This window comes from Perca flavescens, chromosome 19 (genome assembly GCF_004354835.1).
Source record: "Perca flavescens isolate YP-PL-M2 chromosome 19, PFLA_1.0, whole genome shotgun sequence".
Lineage (NCBI taxonomy): Eukaryota > Metazoa > Chordata > Actinopteri > Perciformes > Percidae > Perca > Perca flavescens.
Genome location: NC_041349.1, coordinates 10,523,559 through 10,550,058, shown reverse-complemented (window position 1 = coordinate 10,550,058; position 26,500 = coordinate 10,523,559). Strand labels below are relative to the sequence as shown.

The 26,500-nt window shown below is 40.5% G+C and overlaps 1 protein-coding gene and 1 long non-coding RNA gene across 3 annotated transcripts; both read left to right on the top strand.

Annotated features, from left to right (window-relative positions):
* Positions 1-5,984: 5,984 nt before the first annotated feature.
* LOC114546031 (uncharacterized) lies at positions 5,985-9,032 on the top strand. Its single transcript, XR_003690975.1, has 3 exons — positions 5,985-6,153; positions 7,178-7,258; positions 8,747-9,032. It is a non-coding gene; the product is annotated as an uncharacterized LOC114546031 (long non-coding RNA).
* A 2,388-nt stretch (positions 9,033-11,420) lies between these two features.
* LOC114546019 (uncharacterized) lies at positions 11,421-25,936 on the top strand. 2 transcript variants are annotated; one of them, XM_028564662.1, is made up of 10 exons: positions 11,421-11,645; positions 13,694-13,747; positions 15,827-15,969; positions 17,713-17,860; positions 20,068-20,100; positions 21,353-21,432; positions 21,589-21,679; positions 23,189-23,295; positions 23,825-23,999; positions 24,961-25,936. In XM_028564662.1, exons 1-10 carry the CDS (start codon positions 11,615-11,617, stop codon positions 25,020-25,022), a joined length of 924 nt encoding a protein of 307 aa, XP_028420463.1. In that variant the 5' UTR covers positions 11,421-11,614; the 3' UTR covers positions 25,023-25,936. The 2 variants fall into 2 exon arrangements, with proteins under 2 accessions (XP_028420463.1, XP_028420462.1); XM_028564661.1 differs by having other exon boundaries at positions 23,189-23,308; positions 23,826-23,999.
* Positions 25,937-26,500: the final 564 nt, after the last annotated feature.

The following is a 26,500-nucleotide window of genomic DNA, read 5'->3' as shown; positions in this document are numbered from 1 at the left end:
AAAAATTCGGGAACTTGCAAAAATTGCGGGAACTTGCAAAAACTGAGCTTTGATGAAAAAGAGAAGAAAAAGTGATTCCCCCAACACCCTGCTTTTTATAAACTTTATTTCAAAAATAGTTTACAGATATTCATTCATCGCAATAAGTAAACAAATAAGATACAAACATATATACAAATAATATAATATGAAAGTAAAAATAAAAGTAAAGTCTAAACAGAGGGAAGTAAAAGATACAAAAGAGACAGACTTTCAAAAATCGTTAATAATATATAATAATATAATAATAATAATAATAATAATAATAATAATAATAATAATAATAATAATAATAATAATAATATCAAACCAAAACAAATCACTCAAACAAAGATTTTGACAACTTTTTACTCCACTACATTTGTCTGACAGCTTCAGTTACTTTACACATGACAGGTTTTCCTCCCCTTCCTGTCCAGTGAAAACCTTGTATCGCCAGATGTGTTGATGTTGAACGTCTGTCAGTGTGGTATTGACCCTTTTACTTAGTAACAGTAGTTTCAGTAAATTATCTAAATACTAGGCTACTTCCTCCCCTCTCTGTGGGGTAGAACAGCACTCATTGAGCCAGGTATGGCAACAAAGTGACTCCAATAAACTAGCTGAGACAGCAAATCAGTTACTGTTTCAACAACGCGTGGTTAGCTACAGTAGTTCCTGTCTTAACCTCAATAAAAAGTCATAAGACACAGATGTGAGGTAACAGACGGAAGAGACACGGCGCCAGACGAAGAGGAGAGGAGGTGAAGATGTTGGCGACGGTGAAGGTATTCCTGCTGATTTGGGCCGTCGGTGAGTGGGGTTGGATTTGTTTTGCTTTTGAAATGGCACGACAGAGTGCGCATCTACCACATTATAACAGGAGGATCAGTGTGGTAAAGCTGAATAAAAAAGTACAAAAATCTGAATGTTGAGATCTTTTTCTGATCATAATGAATATTTATCCCAAATCTTGTTAGAAAATGAGAGCATTATATGCACATTAACGGATTCTGTTGGTTTTGTTCTCATGTAGAGTTTAAATGCTGTGGAAAGCAAATATTTGTTCTTAAGTTTGCATAATTGCTAAAAAAAAAATAACATCCCAAAACATGTGTAACGTTTTTAATCTGCAGAAAGTTTTGAACAATACAGCAGATTAATTAATTAAATAATAATAATAATATTTACATAACCACATTTGGCATGAAGAAAAGGCACAAATTGTAGCAGAGGAATTCACCAGCATGCAGGAAATGAAGTGTTTGGGGGGGGGTGGGGTGGGGGGGGGCAACCCAGACTATAATTTGCCCCCCTTTATGTTGAAACAAACGTTTTCGCCAGAAATGTGGAGATCTCAAACCCTCCAATGTTAAACTCAAGTTACACCCTTGGGGCGAACACTTACAGTAACTTCTTAACTTATCATCATTTACAAAATGGATAGAAAACATCCATTACTGTAATATTGAGAATCATTTTTTAACAATAATCTACCGTCGAGATAGAAAGGTGAAAAAAGTAAACTGAAGGTCCGACCTACTCTTTTCTTCTCAATCATTCACATTTCTGTCAGCAGCTTTTCCTTAATGTGTCAATAACTTCCCCCTCAGTGGGCGGGTTGGCTGGTTCAATTGATCTTTGGGTCTTTAGTGACACCTCGTGGAAAAGAGTGTGAAGAAAATTCAGATTGCACCGCAGCCCACAGACGATATCAGCTTCTGACACCCGACACATCAAACACAGCGGTTGAACCACTGATCTGCTTTAAATCAAAATGCTATCTTTAACCCAAGTCACACTGTCATGTGTAAACACAGCAACAACTTTCACGTTATGCTTTACAGGCTGCAAAGTAACAGACGATTAAAAGAAGATTGATATCACTTTCATGTTGGTTGGGTGAATATGAAAGCTGCAGCCATTAGCTGTTAGCTTAGCACAAAGACTTTACCTGGGCAGAGGTGTCAAAAGTATTCACATTCATTACTCAAGTAGAAGTACAGATACTAGGGTTTGAAAATACTTCTATAGAAGTTGAAGTATCAACTCAAGCTTTTTACTCAAGTAAAAAATGTAAAAGTACTGGTTTCAAAACTACTTAGCTTAGCCCGCCCCACTAATAGTGCACTACCCCACCTCCACAAAAAAACATTTTTCTAAAGGCCATAATGACTATAATAATGTTATATTGAAATCATACCTGCAAACTCAGAAGGGCTGAAAAAGGTGACACATCTCTTCTGTTTTTCAGACAACGGCAGCTACAGTCTGGTGTTAGAATCCTCTCCAGTGAAATACAGACACACTTTTACACCGTTTAACTTTCAGCATTTTAACCGTGTTTACTCCAGCTGCTAGCTAACGCTAGGCTAACGTTAGCTGCTTCCAACTGTAGTGTTTACTAGCATCCCGTGCGGCGATGTTTCAGTTCCCTCTAACGTCCGTTTCCAGAGCATCAAAGAGAAGCGCAGGCATTTAAGTGGCACCGAAATCCACGTTGCTATTCGGTCCGGTAGATAATGGTCGTTAAGACACCGGTGCTGTATTAGCACCGGGTCTGTGCAGGTGCGATGGATCAAATTCACTCTATCCGGATAGCACGATTTATCTGGATAGGTTTTTTTTGTGTGTGGTTTTTTTAACGATGACAAGCCGGATAGAAAACAAGCCGAACCGAAATATGAGTAACGAGGCTATTTTTATAATGTAAGGAGTAGAAAGTACAGATAATTGCGTGAAAATGTAAGGAGTAGAAGTAAAAAGTCTGCTGTAAAATAATTACTCTAGTAAAGTAAAGATACCCAAAATTTCTACTTAAGAAAGGTAACAAAGTATTTGTACTTCGTTACTTGACACCTCTGTACCTGGGCTACGTTCTGCCCTGACAAATCATAGCAAACAGTTTATTTAAACTGAAGGGTTAGCGTCAGGGGCGTAGCACATAATTCTGGGCCCTGTAGAAAAAAAGCATTTTCTATGGGCCCCTCACCACATACACAGCTATTTATTCTAACATCTTTTTGGGCCTTCCTCACATGCCTTGTTATTACCACGAGTTTACATGCACGTTGCTGCTGATTGGCTATCATCTGTGACACAGCCAATGAACGACAGAAAACATACCTCAAAGCCTGTCGCACACTGCTGCACACTGTTCAGAGGAAACATGTTGTTTAACCAGGAAACCGTAGCAAAACGGTGCACACCGTACTGAGATTGAACATGCCCCTGAAGTGCCAGATGGTTTATTAACATAGAACTAGTCTCGCATTGCCAGACCTTCCACCACAGCTATGCGGAGGAGGGTCTGACTAGTCCACACAGCATTCCGGGATGGGAGAAAAACATGCTCTGGTTTATTGGCATTTCTTTAAACCAATCACAATCGCCTTGGGCGGCGCTAAGCTCAGAACGGAGCTACGGTGCCGCTGCAAAATAGCCTCGGGAAGGAACTTGTTTTGGTGGAACGTGTGTACGTTTAAAAGTTGTTTTAGTCGTGCAACAGAAAACTCAGACTGGACAGATAGTCTAGCTAGCTGTCTAGATTTACCCTGCAGAGATCTGAGGAGCAGTTAACCATAGTCCTCAGAAACCCACCGGAGTTTAGAACGCCAACACAAAGAAAGAGGAAGGTAACGGGACATCAAGACAAAAATAAGGATGAAATAACCGGCGGCAACAGAGCAATCCCATAAGTGGAACGTCGTGGATATAGACTAACACAGAACCATCTGATAAGCCGTCATTGGAAACGGTTTGGGAAAGGACAGGCACTTTCAAAAAAATACCTGGCAGGTGATTGGATGAACCATCTATCATGTCCGCCATTGTTGTTTTGAACGAATAGTCGCAGCCGTCACACACACCTAAACCACGTCAGGAACTGCCATTAGCTCCTCACCGGACGCCGATTGGTTCTGTGAGCTGGTAGTTCAGACGCATTAGGACGGAGCCTGATAAGCAAACTGAAAACACTGCAAAATATGTTTTACACCAGTGGTTCCTAGCCTTGGGATCAGAGGCTACACAAAGACATGTTCACTTAAAGGTGCCTGTGGACATCAACAACTTCTCAGTCCCCCCCCCCTTTTCCACTAAAGCCCAAAACGGTCTCCTAAGCCCCTGCCCCCACAAGGTGAGAGTGAATGTGTGTGCTTGAGCAGTGATTGACACGCAGTTAGACCCTCCCTCCCCCCCCATGGCCCTGATTGGTGCATCTGAACAGGAAGTGATGGATTTTTTCAAATCGAACTACAGGCTGTAGCTGGTGCCCGAGGAGCCAGATTCTTTTTTTTAATTAGCTGCTTTATGTAGTTCTACTGGAACATAGAGTCAGTTTCAGCAAATATGACAGAAAGTAAATTTTATAAGGCTTACCTACTGCACCTTTAAGCTGCACACTCTTCCTACCACCTGCACGTTTTAAGATGGTAATTTCAGATCACTTCACTTCTGTGTGTGACTATTTTCATTGATTATTATTTACATGTTTTGTGTGTCATGTGTTTTATGTTTTGTATCTTGGCATCATTGAAAATGAGGGAAACTTCAATGATTTCCGAGATTCTTAAATAAAGGTTATGACGATGATATAAGACATGAGATTACTAAAATAATTCCCCCCCCAAAAAAATCACAAAATTATGTTTATTTTTAGCTTCCCACTTATTATTGTCATGTGCAAAACTTCAATGATTTTTTTTTCTTTCTAGGACTCAATATCTGAAAATGAAAAATTCCATTGAACTGCTCACAACTTGTACATAAAGGGCCCTATCTTACACCCAGCGCAATTGCCTTTGTACACCGACGCATGTATCATTCCTATTTTGCACCCGACGCACAGCGGACTTTTCCCTCCACAGACGCACGTCGATAAATTAGGAAATGTATTTGCGCTCCCGGGGGCGGTTCAGCAAAAAGAGGAGGTGTGTTCAGGCTAGTGTTAATTTCGTCAGACAAGACGAGACTAAATATGTTCGTCAACGACCTTTTTTTCCATGACTAAGACGAGACGATGACGAGACTGCGCTAATGTCCAAAAACGCTGACTAAGACTAAATTAACATGCATTATTGTTGACGAAAAAAGACGAGACTAAAATGTTTTGCATGAAATAAAAACTAAGATAAAATCTCTCTTCATTTTCGTCTACAATCGTCTCTACTTTTTCATCATGAGATAGAATATTCAGCTGTTACCGAGACCCGGTGCTACGGCACCGACAGGTGCCCTAACGACCGGTATCTACCGGACCGAATAGCCTGCGCTTCTCTCTGATGCTCCTAAACGGACGTTAGAGTCTACCGAAACATCGCTGCACGGGGCGCTAGTTAACACTACACTTTGCAGCAGGTAACGTTAGCCTACCGTTAGCTAGCAGTTGGATTTAACACAGTTAAAACGCTGACAGCTAAACGGCTGCAGCAATCCTCTCCAGACTTGAGGATATGCGCCCGAGAGGCCGCAGCAACATCGCCACCCGGCCAAGACGGGCATTTATTACTTTGCCGCATCCCGGACAGCTCCCGCTGGCGTGCGCCAGGCAAATCCGCCGTCATAATAATAATCCGCCATGGAACAAGCGCGCCTGCTCTTAAAGGGAATGTGAGATGACGCTCTAATTGGTTTATTGCACGTTACGCCCAAATCACACCTAGTAACTTCAGACCAACCCATTTAAGATTTGTGTCGGGCTTAAGAGTCATTTATCCCGCCGGTATAATAGCAATAGCGCCCGAGATCCGCCCACAAAGCTACTTGCGTTTCGTGTTTGATACTTGCGTTTCAGATCGTTAAAATAGGACCCAATAACTTCTTCGCCCTGTGAAAAGGGTTCAAAGGCAAAAACGTTACAAACCACTGTTTGTTGGTGCAACAACAAACTTATATATATATATATATATATATATATACTATAATATATTTCTTCCTGTCCTTATTTACCTGTAGGTGCTGCAGTCATTTTAACATCGGCAGACGATGATGAAAATACTGAAACAGATGATACAGATGATGTTTATTCCTTCTTCGGCAGTGGTGAATTAAACGTTTCCATTTTCATACCTGAAAACCTTGGGTTGCAGCGGCCATGGGTAGATGATGAAGACCTGCCCTCTCCTTCCTCCTCAAGTAACCCTGTTCTCCTCTGGTCTACGTCCACTTGTTCTAGTTATTTAAGCACAGTCATAACTAACATAATGCTACATGTCAACCAATCTGTCTGACTCTTTAAAAGATTTGGGGAAGGTTTACCATCCATCTAGTTGGATGCTTGGTCGCTGCGCTATCTTCATCGTGTTAAACCGGCCAATAGCGCTCCAGGTGGATAAGCCAGTTTGTGATTGGTCCCCGCAGATTTGTAACGGAAGCAGGATAGATAAACGTACAGATTTCCAGCCTGAGCTGCAGGGAGAAATCAAGAAATCAAGTTGCTGGATGGTAGACCCAGTCTACCATCCAGCAACTCCAAGCGCCAAACATCCAAACCAGATATTGTGTTACGTTTGCCAAACATATCGGTTAGTCCTCGTACTTTAAATCTTTACTCTGGTAACATTGACAACAAACAATAAAGCACAAACCTCTTTGTTGCCTGTTCAAGTATGTTTCCATATAGAAAGTGTGACGTGTGATTGAGCTAAGTCTCTCGTCACAGTTAGATTATCTAAAGCTAGAAAAGAGAGCCAAGATGCGGCGCAGAAGTCTAGTTTTCTCTCAGGCCTCTTGAATTACAATATGCTGAAAGATTAATATGGAATATGTGCACAACGACATCAAAAATAAAGTGCCTATACCACAGCTTTAACTTCATGAAGAAAGGAAACGCAAAATCTTTAACTTAATTTGAATACCAAAATATATGTTCATAATATTGGACATTAAAAACAAAGTTAAAGCATTTCTTTTAATAGCTATGAAGGCGTCTTTTGAATTAAATTCAAACTTATCGTCCCTTGCTAAATGACAGTTAGCAGCTAGCGAGCCTCAAGTGCTCTTATCTCTCCCTTCAATAACTCCTCATTTAATAAAAAAATACCATTGAACTGCTCACAACTTGTACATAATAACTTATTCGCCCTGTGAAAAGGCTTCATATGTTTGTTGGTGCAACAAACAAACTTATATTTCTCTTCCTGTCCTTATTTACCTGTAGGTGCTGCAGTAAGTTTAACAATGGTGGACGATGATGAAAATAATGAAACAGATGAAGATTATTTCTACTCCGGCAGTGAAGGTAACCCTGTTCTCCTCTGGTCCACGTCCACTTGTTCTAGTCATGACTAACGTAATGCTACATGTCAGCCAATCTGTCTGACTCTTTAAAAGATTTGGGGAAAGTTTACCATCCAGCAACTCCAAGCGCCAAACAGCCAAACCAGACATTGTGTTACGTTAGCCGAACATATCGGTTAGTCCTCATACTTTACTTTTACTTTACTCTGGTAACGTTGACAACAAACAATAAAGCACAAACCTATTGGTTGCCTGTTCAAGTATCTTTTCTTATAGCAAGCATGACGTGTGATTTAGAACTGTAATCGGGCCTTAAAAGTTAGGGCCGACAAGGCCCGAGCCCGACAAGTACATTTTCATTGACAGCTTTTTAAAAGCCCGAACCCGTTTACAGCCCGACATTATTCAAATATGCGCACGCACACCGGTCTTTTCTTTCGGTCGTACTTTAACAGAATGTCGCATCTTTTGTATTTCACGTAACCCACTGGCTCATTATGTCATTATGCACATGGTCAAAAGTTTTCCACACCTCAGACTTTGCTTTCTTTGCCGGTGCAACCAAAACGTAATCGCCAGAGGGCAGCCTCCGTTTCACCTCCTCAGCATCCATTTTCGCGCTAATCGAAACACATCACCTGACTGCTCATTTACCGCGCAACCTGGAGCGCAACCCGGCCCGAGTCCGTGTACAATGATAGAAATTAAGACTGAACCTTTACTGAACATCGGGTCCCGTCGGGTTCGGGCAAAGATCTTCAGCTCTAGTGTGATTGACCAAAGTCTCTCGTCACAGTTAGATTATCTAAAGCTTAAAAACAGAGCCAAGAGGTGGTGCCGAAGTCTAGTTTTCTGTCAGACCTCTTGAATTACAATATGCTGAAAGATTAATATGGAAAATGTGCACAACAACGGCAAAAATAAAGTGCCTATACCACAGCTTTAACTTCATAAAGAAAAGAAACTTCTTTCAAATCTTTAACTTAACATGTTCATAATATTGGACATTAAAAGCAAAGTTAAACCATTTCTTTTAACAGCTATGAACACGTCTTTTGAATTAAATTCAAACTTATCGTCCCTTGCTAAATGACAGTTAGCAGCTAGCGAGCTTCAAGTGCTCTTATCTCCCTTCAATAACTCCTTATTTAATAAAAATGATGTACAATTCTGAGAACAAAATGCCAGAGAAAATACACAGTTGTAACTTAATAGCGCTAGCATTTCTCCAGCTCGCTAGCGTGTTAGCTCGCCATCTATACAGTTTCTCACCAACTAGCTCTGCATGTTTTCCCTATGTCACCAAGCCAAATATTTTACAAAGGCACACAAGTAAACCTCGCTGTGCCACTCTCTGGTGTGATCAGGCCTTTTATTTATTCATAAAATGTTCTGTAAATTTTACACTCATGTTGCATTTTTGTGGCTCACCTGTCGTGTCTCTCTCTCTCTCTCTCTCTCTCTCTCTCTCTCTCTCTATCAACCACAGACATTTCATTGGTGGGAGCTGAAACGTCCTCCAGCTCATTTACAGCTATCTTCAACCCACTCTGTCTGGTCTATGTTCTCTTGCTGTTGTTATGTTAGCATAGTTAGAAGTTTAGATATTCACTCACATTCAACTGGGCAAAATAAGGATTTAAATTGCCTCTATTGTCGTACAGCAAGACTCATTAAATGGGTCACCCAATGCTACGCCCTTTTACGTCCTGCTATACCCTGCAGTGCCCTGCTACGCCCTGCTACACCCTGTAATGCCCTGCAGTGCCCTGCTATGCCATGAACTACTACAACTACTATTTCTAGTCACTGATCCATTATCTTTATTGTGACTATTATTGCCACTGTTCATCACCCCCCCAACTGGCACCGTCAGACACCGCCTACCAAGAGACTGGGTCTGTCCGAGGTTTCTTCCTGAGAGGGAGTTTTTCCACTATAGTCGCACTAAATGCTTGCTCTTGGGGGAATTACTGGAATTGTTGGGTCTTTGTAAATTATAGTGTGGTCTAGACCTACTCTATCTGTAAAGTGTCTTGAGATAACTCTTGTTATGATTTGTTACTATAAATAAAATTCAATTGAATTAAAACCATTAATTTCCTGCCAACCTTAAAGTCCCAGTTTCTCATTTTATCTTATGGTAGCCTACGTGTCTCCTGTGGCGTTGTTTGACGGCAGGGATTGCCCCGCTTCCCAGCATTACACACCACTGTCAGTTATCAGTTTCTCTTCAATGGCCACTGATAAGAGAAGAAAACAGGCTCTGCCCTCCGACAGCATCTGATTGGACGAAGGCTTCACGTGGGGGCTGTCTGCTCCCCCGGATTTCAAACCAGACCATCATGGCGGCTCGTTTGGAAACTTTCACTTATTTTACGTACATAGATCACTGAAATGGGTTTCTGTAGTGGCCTGGATTCAACGTTATGCAAATTGGTTGTATTTATTGACTTACTCTAGGTTTGTTTGCTGTAGTTTTGGATAAACAGTATATTTTGTGTATGTGTGTGTGTTATATGTCTACATATATTGCTTGTTTTGTTTTTGTTGAGTAATTATATCATTCTCATTTTTGTTTTGTTTTGTGGGAGGAGTTTGAAAAATTACTTAAGGCTGCCTGTCTCTTTTGCACTTACATTTGCTTTTTCTCCCTATGATATGGATTTTTTCATCTTCTTTGTACACATGAACTAAACTAGGCATAATAAATCCTCATACACAGTAAATACAGAATTATTGTGTTGTGTGTCTCTAACTACAATTAACATTTTTTGCTCATAAGTTTTTAGGAATTCATGAGCAAACGTGTTTGATCACTGGATATGATAGAATCTCTGATATGTTTCTCTGATGTTGATTTAGTTCTGTTGGTTTCATGTTGCCGTTAGAGATCGTCTGACTCTGAGCTGCATGTTGACGCTTCAAACATGACAAAGTGCTCGGCAGGTTCTACTGCTGCGTTACCATGGTGAAGCATCGAAAACTGAGCTCGCATCCTGTCTGTATCTGGGGCTGACGCTGCGGTCAGTGACTCAGTTCCTGACTGATACTGAGAGATTGAGGGGGTAGAGAGACAGAAGGGGGGGGGGGGGGGGGGGGCAGAGAGGGGGGGGAGGGGGGGGGAGGGAGAGAGAGAGAGAGAGAGAGAGAGAGAGAGAGAGAGAGAGAGAGAGAGAGAGAGAGAAAGGGAGGTAGAGAGACAGCGAGAGAGACAGAGAGAGAGACAGAGAGGGAGACAGAGAGAGAGACAGAGAGGGAGACAGAGAGGGAGGGAGACAGAGAGAGAGAGAGAGAGACAGAGAGAGAGAGATAGAGAGAGACACACAGAGAGGGACACAGAGAGAGAGGGAGAGAAAGAGAGTGAGAGGGAGGCAGAGAGAGACAGAGAGAGAGAGAGAGAGAGAAAGAGAGAGACAGAGAGAAAGAGAGAGAGAGAGAGAGAGAGAGAGAGAGAGAGAGAGGGTTGGGCGAGACGTTGAGAAATGGAGGGAGGGGGAGAGGAAAGATTAGGGTAGAGAGAAAAACAGAGATTGTAGAAGACGGAAAGTACCAGAGGCCAAAAAAATATAAAAAATATATATATATATATATATATATATATATAGCAAGAGGAAAATATGATACATGGCCAAAAGTATGTGGACACCAAATATAACGACCATATATGTGCTGCCAAACTCTTTCCAAAACCACGTGCAATTAATCTGCTGCTTCAGCACCCTCCACTGTTTGAGATGTTTGGAGCTCAGGCTGAAAGGATGTGATCCCATTCAGAAATAAGAGCATCTGTGGGAGGTCCAACACTGATGTCGGTTGGTTGGTACTAACTATTATTGTAATTATTCTATTCTCTCTCACTGTTGTATCATCTAAGGAGGAAAGTTGAACGAACAATGTATTATTTTATGATGTAGTATCGTCTTAATGGGCTTTCACTAAACTACTGTTCTCTGTCCGCAAACTTTTGGCCATGTAGTGTTAAAACAGACCAAAAAGAGAGACAGAGAGAGAGATAGAGAGAGAATGAAGCAAAGAAGAAAGAGTGGCAAAGAGTGAGTAGCAGGTGCGATGAGAGATGAAATAAGAGAGAGAGAGAGAGAGATGGGGGAAGCAAAAGGGTTGAGCGAGAGAGAGGAAGAAAGAGAGAGAGAGAGAGCAAAGCAAAAAGCTCATCAAGAAGTGAGAGTTAAAGAAGAGGAAGAGGGTTCGTGGAAAAAGGAACAAAATAAATTAAAATAAAAGGACACTCAAACAGCGAATGAGTCGATGACCTTCCATCATCTTTAAGAAACGTTTCAAGAGACAGAGAGAGAGAAAGAGAGGGAGAGAGAGAAAGAAAAGCAAATTCGTCACAATGAAGTTGTGCAGTCGACTCTGCTTCCTCGGTGAGTTCCGCCTCAGATTTCAAACTTTTTTGTTTACTCATGTTGCTCTCCAGGGTGGAAACTTACATAAAACTTAGATTATATTAGTAAAAAAAAAAGCCCAAAAGGACCGCTAAGTTTGTTGGTGAATTTGTAAGAGTCTGCACTCGCTCACAGTTCAAAATTTTCAAGAAGTGAGTTCAGATTGTTTTCGCAGCCGTTGAATCGGACGCTGCAGAAAGCCTCGTGGCTTCACTCCTGATCGCGATGATGAAATCTCCGTTTCAGCAGCCTATCACTGCCTTTCATTTCACTTAATAAACACTTCCAAGGCTTTGATTTAGAGTTAAATCTACACTTGGATCTCTTTGAAAAGTCTTCAAAGTTAATTCAAGGACTCGGAGGGGGGACTGACGTATGCAGGAAGTAACATTCAGCACACAAGTGTGGTGATATAAGTGACAACTTAGTGACAAAGGGCCCTATCTCGCACCCGGCGCATCTCGCATCTCGCACCCGGCCCTATCTCGTTGGGCTTTGCTCCGTGCCGTGCTGCGCCGCGCAGCGCAAAGCCCAACGCAAGTGTCTTTGCCAGTTTAAGACCGATGCAGTTGTCAGTTTCCCCGTCCATCTTTGCGCCCATGGGCGTGCTGGTCTTACAGGGAGGTGTGTTCAGGTGCATTCTGGGTGTGCTGGTCTTACAAGGAGGTGTGTTCAGGTGCATCCTGGGCGTGTTGCTATCTTGAGGCAGCGAAAAGTGATCGCACCATTGACCAACAAAAACCCGGTCTGAAGTCAGTAACGCAGCATTTCATCGTTATTTTAACAGCAAATTAGTCGAATGCTCCTAGGCTTGTGCACAGCGCGCGCAAACTATGCTTGTTACACACACAGGGACGCACAGCAGCACACACACACACACACACACATGCAGAAGATTACAAATAAAAATATTACGGTGCAAATCCTCCATCATAACAGCAATGCGCCAAGGTCCAAACGCGCCTGGCTTTTAAAGGGAATGGGAGATGATCTCTGATTGGTTGATTGCATGTTACGCCCAAAACACACCTCTGATTAATGAAGACACTAAGAACAACCCTTTTGGACCATGCGCCCGGCGCACAGACCATTTTTAAAAAAGGGGATTTGGACACGCCCTAAACGCACCTGCGCCAGGCGCTTTATGGCCCTAAAAGTATATTATCAGGAAATTAGAAAGAAAATAGAAATGTCCACGTTATTTATTTTCTTTTTTACACGCCAAGGCTCATTTCTCCTGACTTTTATACCTAACTGAAATGTACAGTATAATGCAGGTGTTGCCAAATTTATTGATATTCTCTATTCGATATGACACTAAAAACATATATATTCCTTATAGAGGCATCAAGCAATCATTTCATCCATTAACTTCTCAACGAGTCTGATATGTTAAGCCACAGATAACATGAGACCGTGGGTAAATAAGAAGCATTTTTCTTGTAAATATGGGGCGTAAAACTTTCCTCCATTACATATTGAAATATAAAATGAATCAGATGATGTCAACGGATGATTAGGTTCCAGTTTCCAGATCACTTAGCAACCGACAGAACAGAAGTCAAAGGTCGGAGGAAACAGTCGGTGGAACAAATGTGCAAATATAGGATTTGTCTTCTCTCTTCCTTATCTGCTCACATTTTCACACCAGCGTTTTCACACGTTTGAAAACTTGTTGCAGCAGCGGATCTGTGAAGCAAAAGTACAACCTTAGCAACAAACAAATAGACCTTTAACTGCAGTGTTGTGGTCATTTAAGTTCCGTTTTACTTTAGCTTTAGCATTAGCCAGAATCTAAGTATTTAAAGGCACACTATGCAACTTTAACAGCTTTGGTCCCCCTTCAGGTTGTCTCATTGGAACTACAACTTGCGAGCTGCAGTTCCAATGAGACAACCTGTAGGGGGACGAAAGCTGGAAAAGTTGCATAGCATGCCTTTAATATACACTCAGTTGTGTCCGGTACAAAGTACAACATCATGTCCAATGTCCCATTGTTGTTTCATGATTCTATCTTTCTGTCTCAGTTTTAGCAATTTCTTCAATATCCAAAGGACAAAATGGGACTGCAGTTACTCCAGGTAAGGAAGGAAGTTACAGAAACAACAGACTTGACTAACAGTTAACTGTCCCGTCATTTATCATCTTGTCCCGTCTTGTCCTCTTCAGCGTCCTGTCCTGTCCTCTGCTGTAGTAAACTGTCCAGTAGTGGAAGAAGTACTCAGATCCTTTACTTCAGTAAAGTACTAACACCAAACTTTAAACATACTCTGTTACAAGTAAAAACTCCTGCATCGAAAATGTTACTTCAGTAAAAGTCTGTTAGTATCATCAGGAAAATGTACTTTAAGTATTAAAAAGTAAAGAACAACCCTCCCATTTTAGAAAGTGTAAAGTTTAATGGTCTAATCCTTTCAGCTGGACTTGTAGGCCGTTATATTGTTGGCTAGTTTAATTTATAATAAAACATCAGATTTCATAAACTACATGTGGTTTGTGTGCAGAAATCTGAATGTGTAAAGTAACTAGTAACGAAAGCTGTAACTGATGAATGTAGTGGAGTAAAAAGAACAATATTTTCTCTGAAATGCAGAGGAGTAGAAGTAGAAAGTGACATGAAAAGAAAAGACTCAAGTAAAGTACAAGTACCTCAACATTTGTACTTAAGTACAGTACTTGAGTAAATGTACTTAGTTACATTCCACCGCTGAAACTGTCCAGTCCACCCCCACCAATGTTGTATTGTTTTGTACTGTCCGGTACTCTCTTGTCCTATCCTGAACTTTACAGTCCAGTCCCGTATCGTATCGTAATGTACGGTATTTTGTAAGGCTGCCCCTGTGGGAGTTGGTTAGTCGACTAATTGATTCATTTGGTTTTAGTCAAAACGGGTTTTCTCCGGAAGGTACGTCCGGCTGGTAGGAGGCCTTGGGGAAGACCCAGGACTAGTTTGAGGGACTATATCTCCACCCTGTCCTGGGAGCCTGTCCCCCTACTATGGCCACGCCAAGACCCGCCCTTCAATAGCAGCTTGATTGGTTGGGGTTAGGCATTTGACCTTGGGTGTTTAAGGTTAGGAAAGCCGATTGGTCAGGGCATAGGACCTGAACAAATCGTGTTACGTTACCTTGCGTAAGCATTGACACCCGGCCAATAGTAATGTGTGAATGCTATTGAAGGGCGGGTCTTGGCGTGGCCATAGTAGGAAAAACAATATCGCATCCTGGGAACGCCTCGGGATCCCCCTGTCAGAGCTGGCTAATGTGGCTCGGGAAAGAGAAGTTTGGGGTTCGCTGCTGGAGCTAGGTAAGGGCTACTAGCCCGTCAGAAGCAGAGTATAAGGGCTTGCCCTGACAGTACCTAGGTAAGGACTACTAGCCAGTCAGAAACAGAGTATGAGGGCTTGCCCTGACAGTACCTAAGTAAGGACTACTAGCCAGTCAGAAACAGAGTATGAGGGCGTGCCCTGACAGTACCTAGGTAAGGACTACTAGCCAGTCAGAAGCAGAGTATGAGGGCTTGCCCTGACAGTACCTAGGTAAGGACTACTAGCCAGTCAGAAGCAGAGTATAAGGGCGTGCAAGGCTAGCAGCTAGGCGAGTATTTTAACGTGTGTTACAAAGTGACCTCGTTTGTCTCTGAAGTAAAGGCTGGACTACAATAGAGCTGTTTGGAGCAGTTGGTGAACAGTGTTTTCTGTTGGAGATGGTAAGTCCCTTTGGGGGGGACTTTGGGCTTTTTCACTTTGTAAACCTATAACATGCACAAAAAGATATATAACACAATAAAGGAAAGGGAGAAAGCCAAAAAGCATAATATGAGCACTTTAAGACTCAACGTAATCACTCAGTTAAAAAGTTTAAAGTTTTCAGGGGCCCAGAAATGCCAGAAAATTGTGGATCTGAGTCAAAAGATATTTGTTTTTTAAAATTGTAGTATGTAGATGTAGCCCTAATGTGCTTTTACACGTACTATCTGTCGGTGCTGCAGGCCTTGAAGTCACCTTCTGCATCTATTCTTCAGTATCATCGGTCATGGTGGCAGTGCCCACATCCTGCTTCTGTTCTGTATCGGTGTTTATGGGGGAGGGGAGGGGAGGGGAGGGAGATGGTCTGAGGCCTTCTGACTGATTCTGTGTGTCTCTTTCACGTCTGACACAGAGCCTCTTACCGCCCCTACTCCTACCCCGCGGTTGCCATCAGATGAGACTGTAAATAAGACTGATGGCGCCACGACGCCCACCTCTTCTCCTCAGAGTAACACATCAGCGAATGCAACAGATCTGCCTTCAACAATCTTCACGGTAAGCCACCCTGAGACAGTTATCCTGCAGTTTAAACTCTCTGATTTACGTTCCGAATTCTCAAAGTGAAACAAAACAACATCCAGCTTGGAAAAGAATGATTATGAACAAAAAATAACCTGAAGTTATTTTCTCACATTAAAAGTAGCCTTTGTTTCACGTTAAAGAAATGGTTTGACATTGTTTTGTGAAATATGCGTTTCTCTTTCCTTTCTCTGACAAAAAAAAAAAGTTTGGACAGTTTATTATCGAGTGATACCGAAAGGAAACTTTTCTAGAAGATGGAAAATGTAACTAAACATCTGGCTCACTCGCCGGATGTCGGGCAAATATCCTGGAAATGTACTTGCATTGATCCAGACTACAGCAATGCATCAAATTTCATAAGATCATCATATGTTTGTAGCGTCGCTGTTCCGTGAGAACCACGTATCTCTAAAAAGTTTTAAAACTTTTCATGGTGTTAGAAAAACAGCCCCGATTCTAACTTTGTGATGATGAATTTTTTTCCCAGCTGATTCAAGAGGCTTTTTAAAGACTTTACTTAGGTTAAAGGAACACGCCGACTTATTGGGACTTTGTCTTATTCACCGTATCCCCCAGAGTTAGATAAGTCCATACATTCCCTTCTCATCTCAGTGCATGTTGTGACGCACCCACCACTAGCCTAGCTTAGCTCAGATCCTGGAGGTAACTGGCACCAACTAGCCTAGCTTAGCACAGATCCTGGAGGTAACTGGCTCCATCTAGCCTACTGCTCCCAATAAGTGACAAAATAACGCCAACATTTTCCTATTTACATGTTGTGATTTGTATAGTCACAGCGTGTACAACTAACAAAGTCACATGAGACACAGCCATCTTCTAACCATATATATACTAAGAACTATATTCTCAAGAACTTTTTTTATTCTCAGAAGGTGAAGCACTGCTACTTGGGGCGGAGTGATTAGTGCAACACCTTAAAAGCACCGTTTTTTACTCTCTGCTCCTCACCACGGGGCTTCTCAGGTACTGAGAGCAAATCACTCCGCCCAAGTAGCAGAAGTAGTGAATAAGCTATAGTCCCAATAAGTCGGCGTGTTCCTTTAAGAAGGAGGAGAGTTTACTCAACACATAAAGGAAGACTTCATCCTTCAGTTTATCACACACATTCAACATCAACACATCTGGAGATACAAGCTTTTCACTGGACAGGAAGGGGAGGGAAAAACTATCATCTGAAAAGGAACTAAAGCTGTCAAGACAAATGTAGTGGAGTAAAAAGTACAAGATTTACCTCTGAGATGTAGAGCAGTACAAGTAGAAAGTAGCATATTCAAATAAAAAACAATAGTACCTCTAATTTGTATGTAAGTACTTGGGAGTACATATACTTAGTTACATTCCTTCACTTCTGATACTGTAGTTAGTTATGTGAAGCTACGGCTGTGCAATTAATCCAATTTTGATCGCAATTTTGTCTCCTAACGATAACAAATAAATGTATGTAAATTTAGTGTAACATTTTTTATTTTTATTTTTTTTCAAGGTGTTTTCACTGTTAATTTGTTTAACTTTTTTTCGCTGTTTTTTAAATTCAATAAATGCAAAATCTTTCCAAAAGTCAATAAGAGTCAATGTTGTTAAATAATCTTGATTTCAAAATTGACCAAAATAACTGTGACTAAGATTTTATTCCATAATCTAGCAGCCCCATGTGAAGCTTTAATACAAACTGTCTCCCACCGACTGCTGTTACAGACTGAAACGCTAGATCCTCAGAGTACAGATGACTTGAGCGAAACAAGAAAGGAAGCTGAGGACAGCAAAGCGGCAGAGACAACCACCTCGGTCAGCGCGCCTGAGAGCGGAAAGGGTGATGTCACAACGACAGGCGGTACCAAACCAGGTAGCTTACAGACGACATGTTAGCGAGTCAAAATCTGTCTTCCTGTGTGTTAAACCACAACCTTCACAAGCTCATATTCTTTAACTGCCATGCAAACACACTCAAACACACACTCTAACACACGTACACACACAAACACACACACTAACACACACTCTAACACACACTCAAACACACACAAACACACACTAACACACTCAAACACACACTCTAACACATGTACACACACAAACACACACACACTCTAACACACATTCAAACACACACAAACACACACAAACACACACTAACACACTCAAACACACTCAAACACACACTCTAACACACGTACACACACTAACACACTCAAACACACACACTAACACACACACAAACACACACAAACACACTCATAAACACTCTAACACATATACACACACTAACACACACAAACACACACTAACTAACACACACAAACACACACTAAGACACTCAAACACACTCCAACACACACTTACACACACAGGCACACTCAAACACACACTAAGACACACTCTTAACACACTGACACACACTCTAACACACACACACACACACACACACACACACACACACACACACACACACACACACACACAGACAGACAGACAGACAAACACACACACACTCAAACACACACACTAACACACACACAAACACACTCATAAACACTCTAACACATATACACAGACTAACACACACAAACACACACACTAACACACAAACACACACTAAGACACTCTAACACACTGACACACACTAACACACACTAACACACAAACACACTCAAACACACACTAACACACTTACACACACAGGCACACACAAACACACACTAAGACACACTCTTAACACACTGACACACACTCTAACACACAATCACACACACACACACACAGACAGACAGACAGACAGACAAACACACACACAACACACACACACACACACACACACACACACACACACACACACACACACTCAAACTGTCTCACACACACAACGCCTGCACGTGCAGCCAGACCAATCAAGCTTAAAATTGAATCTTATTTTTTGATCATCAGGATTCGATCTGAAATGAGAAATTTTTTTATAACTGATTTAATAATTTCAGTCAGTTTTTGAAGCAAAAACACCAAACATTTGCTGGTTGCAGCTTCTAAAATGAAACGATGTGATGCTTTTATTTGTCACATGTGATAGTAGGGCTGCAACTAACCATTATGTTTGGTCTAGAAAATGTATGAAAAATGTGAAAAGTTTTCAATCCCGGTTTCTCAAAACCTGAGGTGATGTCTCTAAATTATATACCAATTGTTTTCTTAATTTATCGTTTAGTCTATAAAATTTAAAAGTTTTGATAAGTAAAGGGTGTTGCCTTTAAACACCTTGTTTTGTAAGTCCAAAACCCAACTATATTCAGTTTAATATGATATAAAACAGAAAAGAGCAGGTAATCTCATTAGAGAGGCGGAAAAAAGGCGGAAAAAAACATTTTCTGCCATTTTTGTGTAACCAATGCCATCTCTGCGTTGTGTAATAATTGAAGACTTCACACCTGCTTCTCAATCTGGTCTGATTTATTCTGGTAAACAAAGAATGATATCCTGGTCAGCCACGTAGGACACAGCGTATACACCCAGTCATTCACGGGCACACTCCTCGTGCACTGGCACCGCTAAGTTACGTACAAGGGCATATATCTACAGAGGAGATACCCACTGACCAATCACCATACAGAATGTCAATAAAACCTCTTGGTATTGGATGATTAAACCCTGGCAAGTGGAATCCCTAAATAACTCTGTTGCATTTGCATGAAAAATGACTTTCATGCAAAAATTGCTTTATAGCAATTATCAAATTTTTCGGTCAATTAACTAATCGGTTAGTCGATTACTCTATATATTATATATACCTATATAATAGTAAACGGAATATATTTTGGTTCTGGACTGTTTGTCATATAAAAACAAGCAATTTGAAGATATCACCTTGGGAAAATGGAAAATCATTTTTTTTTTTGGGACATTTAAGAGCCAAACAAATACTAGATTAATTGAGAAAACAACTCTGTGAATGTATTTTGCTTCTGTTCTCCACTAGAGGGCTTGAACTGACAGTGTAATTGTTTGATTTGAGTCACTAAGCCTCAGAGTGCTGAACAGTAACCAGCTGTCTCTTTCTTTTAGAGTTAATTGAAGACATGGGTGGTTCGTCCGCCGGTAAGATGTTGTACTTTTATGTTTTTGTATTATTTATCCGGCCAAACCACCATATTCTACCCATCTTCATTCTGAGGAAACATCCCCTTTAGTGAATAAAAATGTGCTTCTATAAGGAGTCCCAAAGTGTTCAATATTAAATAAATAAAACATTACTAGGGTACCGTCTATTTGCTGGATTGTTCCGAGGTAACCAATAGTAGCTAACGTTAGCAGATAAGCCTGTTGACAGCAACGGTAGTGTTCATATATACAATGACACATAAAGCAAACCTGCTAAAAAAGGAACTACACGCTGTTTTCAGGTAACGTTACTGCACACACAGGGCTGTCAAACAGGCCTGTGTGTGTGTTTTGAGAAATATCTTTATACTGCATTAAGGCTATTTATTTCATTTTTATTTGTTATTTATATATTATTTTATTGCCATTACCTGTTTTCCCTGTTTTCATACACACAGAAGTTTAGTTTGTTAAATATATATGTCACATTTTTTTTAGTTGGATATTGGATGTGAAAAGAAGGAAATGGTTCCTCCAACATTGCACTTTAGATGTGTGTTAATGTCCCACACCAGGAGTAATTTACATAGTTCTATTTCATAGCGATCAATTATCTATTCAAAAAATTTTCTATGTTCTATGCTAAATGTAAAATTTTCTATTAAAGAAAAGATATTTGTTGTGTGCTGTAAAGTGGTTAGAAAAAATGAAATTGGAATCGGCTAAAATCGGTATTGGCTGGCCTAACTCAATGAAAAATCGCAAATCAGAATTGGCCTAGAAAGGTGCATCTCTAATTTCTATCAAGTGATTCTCTCTTTTATCAAATATTTTCTTTTTTTATACTTGATAATGCAATAACCCTCCTGTTGTCCTCGGGTCAATTTGACCCATTTTCAAAAAGTTTCTATATCAGAAATTTGGGTTTTCTTTCAACCAAATTGTCAAAAAATAAATAATGTGGATGGTTCCGTAAAACGCTCTTCACAGGTAAAATAAATGATCAGTTCACTACTTTCATTGAATTTGGGTGTTTTATTCAATGATATAGCATCTAAAAAAGAACCGATACAAGAACGTTAAAAAAAGACGACCAAAACGTTGGGGAAAAAGTTTTTATTTCAAAAGTTGCATGTTCGAAGGGAAGGCAACACAAGGGTTAATTGATTATACAAGTGGCACAAATAAGCCCCTAAGTGCTACCTAATGCTAATAAAACTGAGTTGCACATCTCTCCCCATGTCTCTAGGTTATGTGATCCTCATATTCATCGTCCTGATCATCATTATTCTGTGTGTCATTCTCTACTTTCTCAGGAGAGCCGCCAGGGTAAGACAACAACATTATCAGCGACGTTTCCTTTTTGAAACACATTTTACACTCTACTGACATTGTATCATGTCACAGTTAAGACGGTCAGCTGATGCTCTTACGGTACTTTTTTTGTTATTGCTGACTTGCTTATTTGATTGTTTGCTTATCCAGTCGTACTCGTTTGACCTCCATCGTCAGGTTCCCGCCAACCATCACAACGAACCCCTCGGCAACTTTGAACCAGTCTACCTGGACGACCTGGGTACGTGTGTTCGGTTTCATTTAAATGACTCTAACAAGATTATATAGCCGTTTTTTTTTTTTAACATATGGTATATGTCCGACAAATCTGTATCCAGTATCGGGGGATGCCTTCAATACTGCCTAAAATGCTGGTATCAAAGTCAAAGTCTCTTTATTAGTCTCCCTAAGGAGAAATTCGTTTTGGACAGAGAGAAATTGCTGCAAGAGTAACATAGACACACATCAAACACAGGGTTAAAACAATTAGACATTGAACATGTAGGCTACTCAAGTAGCTGTGCAAAATTACAAGTTACCATTTTCTAAAAAGGCAGTTAATAAAAAAATAGAAGAAAAAAAAATGCAGTAATTCCTTCACTCCTATCCATACATACATTCAGTCACAAATTTACATTAATAGAATTCGTGGTCATACATTCATTGCTGCTCATTTATGAGCTTAACTACGAGAGGAACAAATGAGTGCTTATACCTATTATATTTGCAGAGAGGAACCCTGTACCTCTTTCCTGAGTTCAATAGCTCAAACTCCGAAAACAACACATGAGAGTTATCAGATAGAATGATCTTAGCCTGCCAGATTGTTGCATGATTAAAAAGCTCCTGCAGGTTGAGGGGTGCAGGTGTTCCCATAATTTTAGTTAAGAGTTAAGTTCTTTGGCTAAATGGAGAGAGGTGGCATTGTACAAGTTGGCCACCTGTGCAGAATACAGGGTTGTGGCAGAGACATTTGGTGTCAGCGAGACAACCGTTCACCGCTGTGTATACGCGGTGTGCAGGGCCGTACGATTCAAGCTGTTGAACCAATTCGTCAATTTACCCGACATGTCTGAGGCACAGGCTATAGTGCACTGCAACTCCACTTTGCACCTTGTGTCGCAAGTGTACAGCGCGCTGGATGGGACCCGTATCCCGATCCTTCCCCCATGCGATGGATACCAGGACTATAGTCATGTGAGTTACATGTTCACTACGTCACAACTTATTCGGCAAAGCTGTTTTCATCTCCCATTTTGCGCATTAACTATTTTTCGAAAAAGGCAAAAACCACCTCAAGCGAGTGTGAATTAGTTTTTACGAATTTGAGGACGTTTTTTTTCGAATTTTGCCGTTTCCGTCAACATTTTCTAATGCAATACTTCAAAATGCGCATAAAAATACGTTGATGGAAACACGACTGTTGTCTCTCCAGTTGCACAATTTTGCTGCCGTCTTCGTGTAAATCACCCTTCTTCCTTAAGCTCAGAAGTTTGTTTTCTTTGGGTTTGTGTGTGCTGATCGAAACTTGCTTGCTGTGAATTCTCACACTTTGTGGGACATTACACAGACTTTGCACTCGGGAGCTGGCAGGGTAAAGACCGTTTGATGTCCGATCCAACTGATTCAGACATTTTCGTTCTCACATACAGCTACGCCAAATAATGTCTGGATAATTCCCGGTTTTAAGGGGCTATGCAAGCATATCCTAATGTGTGTGCTTTGGCTGTTTGTTTGTGTTGTGTTTCAGATCGACCAGCTCCTAAAGATGAAGTGACCACCGACGCCCCTTCACCTCCTCCAGTATCCAACGGCACAACTCTACAGTTGGAGGAGCTGATCTCCAATGGAGAGAGCGCTACAGAAAAAGGTTTTTGGTGCTTTTGGTGTCCAATATTTAACACTTTAAAGTCAATACTACTATAATCCTTTAGCTTTGAATTAAGCCACTTGCAGAACTTTTATCCATCACAGGCTACATGAGTCATGTACATAAAATTGTGTCAGTTGTATCAATCTAAACACAGGGGTTACTACAAGTTCCAGACTACTATGTATTTTCCTATTTTGCATTAGCAATGCCAGGCTACTCTAGGTATTGTAAGAGCCAAGATGACAAAAGGGCAGGTAGAAAATAAAAGACAACACAGTTGTGGGAAAGCAGAAGAAACTCTTGACTGCCACAGAGAAAATGAATCACTTTAACATGCATTTCAATCATTTCTTGTGCAAATAACCTGAATGATATACATTACCCAGCATACACTGAACAATTCACATCTTCACGTTTATCAAGTCTAAATCTTTACAATAACTCTTGTGCACCTGAAAACGTACTCGTCTTACCTTTTCTTCTCTCTTACTGCTTGGACTGTAACTAACTCCAGCTCCACAGAACCAGCCAGATGCAAACGGTCTGGAGATTTCGCCCCCCAGTAGTAACACCAGTCCCTCACTGGGCCAGGACGCAGCTGACAAGACATCCAGCCCATTCAGCAGCACCAACATGCTCTTCGATGCTATCGGGGAGGAGCAGCAGAACGAAAACAACAACAACCCATGTAAGATACTTTATATGTATACAAACACAAAATACAAACACAAAAAGCAGCATGGTAGTATTTGTTATGATAAGTAAACTGAACTTAATGTGTGTAATTAGTAGAGTGCCCCTTTAAAGGAAAAGAGCCTGGCAGTCATGGAAAAACAGAAATGTGTACATATTAATCATTCATGCTCTCAAATAACTGAGTGTTGCACACACATTAACTAGACTTTATAGAATAAGGTATGTCAAAGACAATACAAAATGTTTTTTTTTTCATGTATTACGTTGCAAATATTGCGCTGCATTAGGTTAATGTTAGCAGCCTAAGATATTGCTGATATAACACCCAGTGTAACGTTAGAACTGTTTAAAAAATGTTAAAAAAATAAGGATACTTAATAAATGTGACAGCATTAGGATATAAATAAGAAGAAATTAATTCAGCATTTGTAGATGCAGAAATACAAAAACACAGCTGCTAGCCTGAAGGCTAACACTTGTGCTAACACTCACCTTACTAAATTTCAGTTGCTCAGTAAATCAGGTACTGTAAAAACTAAAAGCGGTTTCATGCTTCTTGCTTTCAGTGCGGCCGCCGCGGTGCGTACGGCGATATGACGCAAGCATGGCCTGGCCCACTGTGGGAAATGCTAAACTCCACCAAAAGCAGATTTAAAAAAAACATAAAACATATTCAAAACTCACATGTTGTGTCTTGTTACATTTGAGCTACCGTAAGCTAGGAGTTGTTAGGTGCCACCTTTTGAAGAAGCTAAGTTAAGAAGTTAAGATAGCTGTTTCTTAACTGCATCTAGCTTTGGTGCTAAAACATGCTAAAGTAGTAAATTAGCTAATCAATCTCAGCTCTGTTAATTCCGAGGAAAGAGAGGTAAAAACGGTGTATCACTTGATATTTGTGGATGAATATTTTAGGAAACTGTTAGTTATACTTGTGTCCTTCTCTTTTTCCTTAGCGATTTCTTCCAGTGAGCCGTTTGTTGAAATAAACCTTGACGATCCGGCGTGGTGCGATTAGCTCCTTACCTCCTCTGAAGCTCCTTCCTCTGTCCTCCCCTTCTCTCCTTTCTCCTGCTCCTCTTCCTCCATTTCTTCTTCTTAACATCTTCACCAGTGACCCCAAGTTCAACATGGAAAGAAAATCAACAAAAATCTATTTGTTGTATGTTTAGATGTATTTAGAAAATTTAGCAATCTGATAAGTTAGTATCTTTCTCGTCTTCAGCCCAGTCAAACAACAGTGAGCTCAATTAACCCAAACTAACCGTTAACTTAACAGTTAGTTAGCTATAGCTAGCTGGGTGACTCAGCATTTTCTGCTGTAGCCTTTTGTATATATGTCTATGGTAGCAACCCTTTCTTTTATCGCATTTGAAAATGAATGAAGAGTATTTTAATGAAGCGGTTGTCACACTTTAGCATGTTTCTCAAACTACAACAAAATGTTGTTAGCAAGCTATTAAAAAGCTTGTATTTCTGTTGTCAATCCTAGCAACAAAAGAATGTTTTACCTGCACACTTAACGGTAAATGTTTTCTATGATACAAAATGGCTGTAAAACATTAATATACACTTGTAATCAGAATTTTGTGGTTATAAATGTCTGTATAAGTTGAAATGCTTTGTTGTCATTTAGCCTACAGTGAATACATTTTTTGTAGAAAACAATGCAAGAGAAAAAACTAAAAAAATATACATTCGCTGCTGTTAATTTGCTTTTGTTAAGTAATGCTTTAAACCAAACTGACATACAAATGTCTTTATCATTTTCAATTCGTTGGGATACAGTTGATGTCAACCATTTTAATTGAAGAGCCTCTGTCAGGAGCTCATTATAAACATTTAGTAACTTGTTCTCAGCCAATAGACTGAGCTGTCATTATTTTTTCCACAGTCTGTATGGTATTTTATTAAAGAATTGTTGGAAATTTGTTTTTCAATTTTCTTATTCCAAAGTGCACCGATTATGCCATTTTGCACTGATCCAGCACATATTTTGCATGAGTAGAATTAGTTTGTATATTTTATTTGTTTCTTTTCTTTTACCACAATAGTGCAGTGCCCCTTTGGAGCAGGTGCCTGGTTGGGTACGAATGCTTGGTTCTCAAATAATATTATGTTTTTTCCACAACCTGAACCATAAACGTGGTTCAAACAGGGTCGAACAACACAGGACTTTCATCCAGGAGACCAGGTTCGTAGTCTCGCATTGCCAGACCTTCCTCCACAGTGCTCTGGAGGAAGGTCTGGCTAGTCCACATAGCATTGCGGGGTTGGGAGATAAACATGCTCTGGTTTATTGGCATTTCTTTAAACCAATCACAATTATCATGGGCAGTGCTAAGCCCGGCCCGGTGCCACTGGAAAATAGCCTCGGGAAGGAACTTGTTTTGGTTGAACATGTGTATATTCAAAAGTTGTTTTAGTCATGCAACAGAAAACTCAGTTAACGATAGTCCTCATAAATCCACTGCAGTTTAGAACGCCAACAATAAG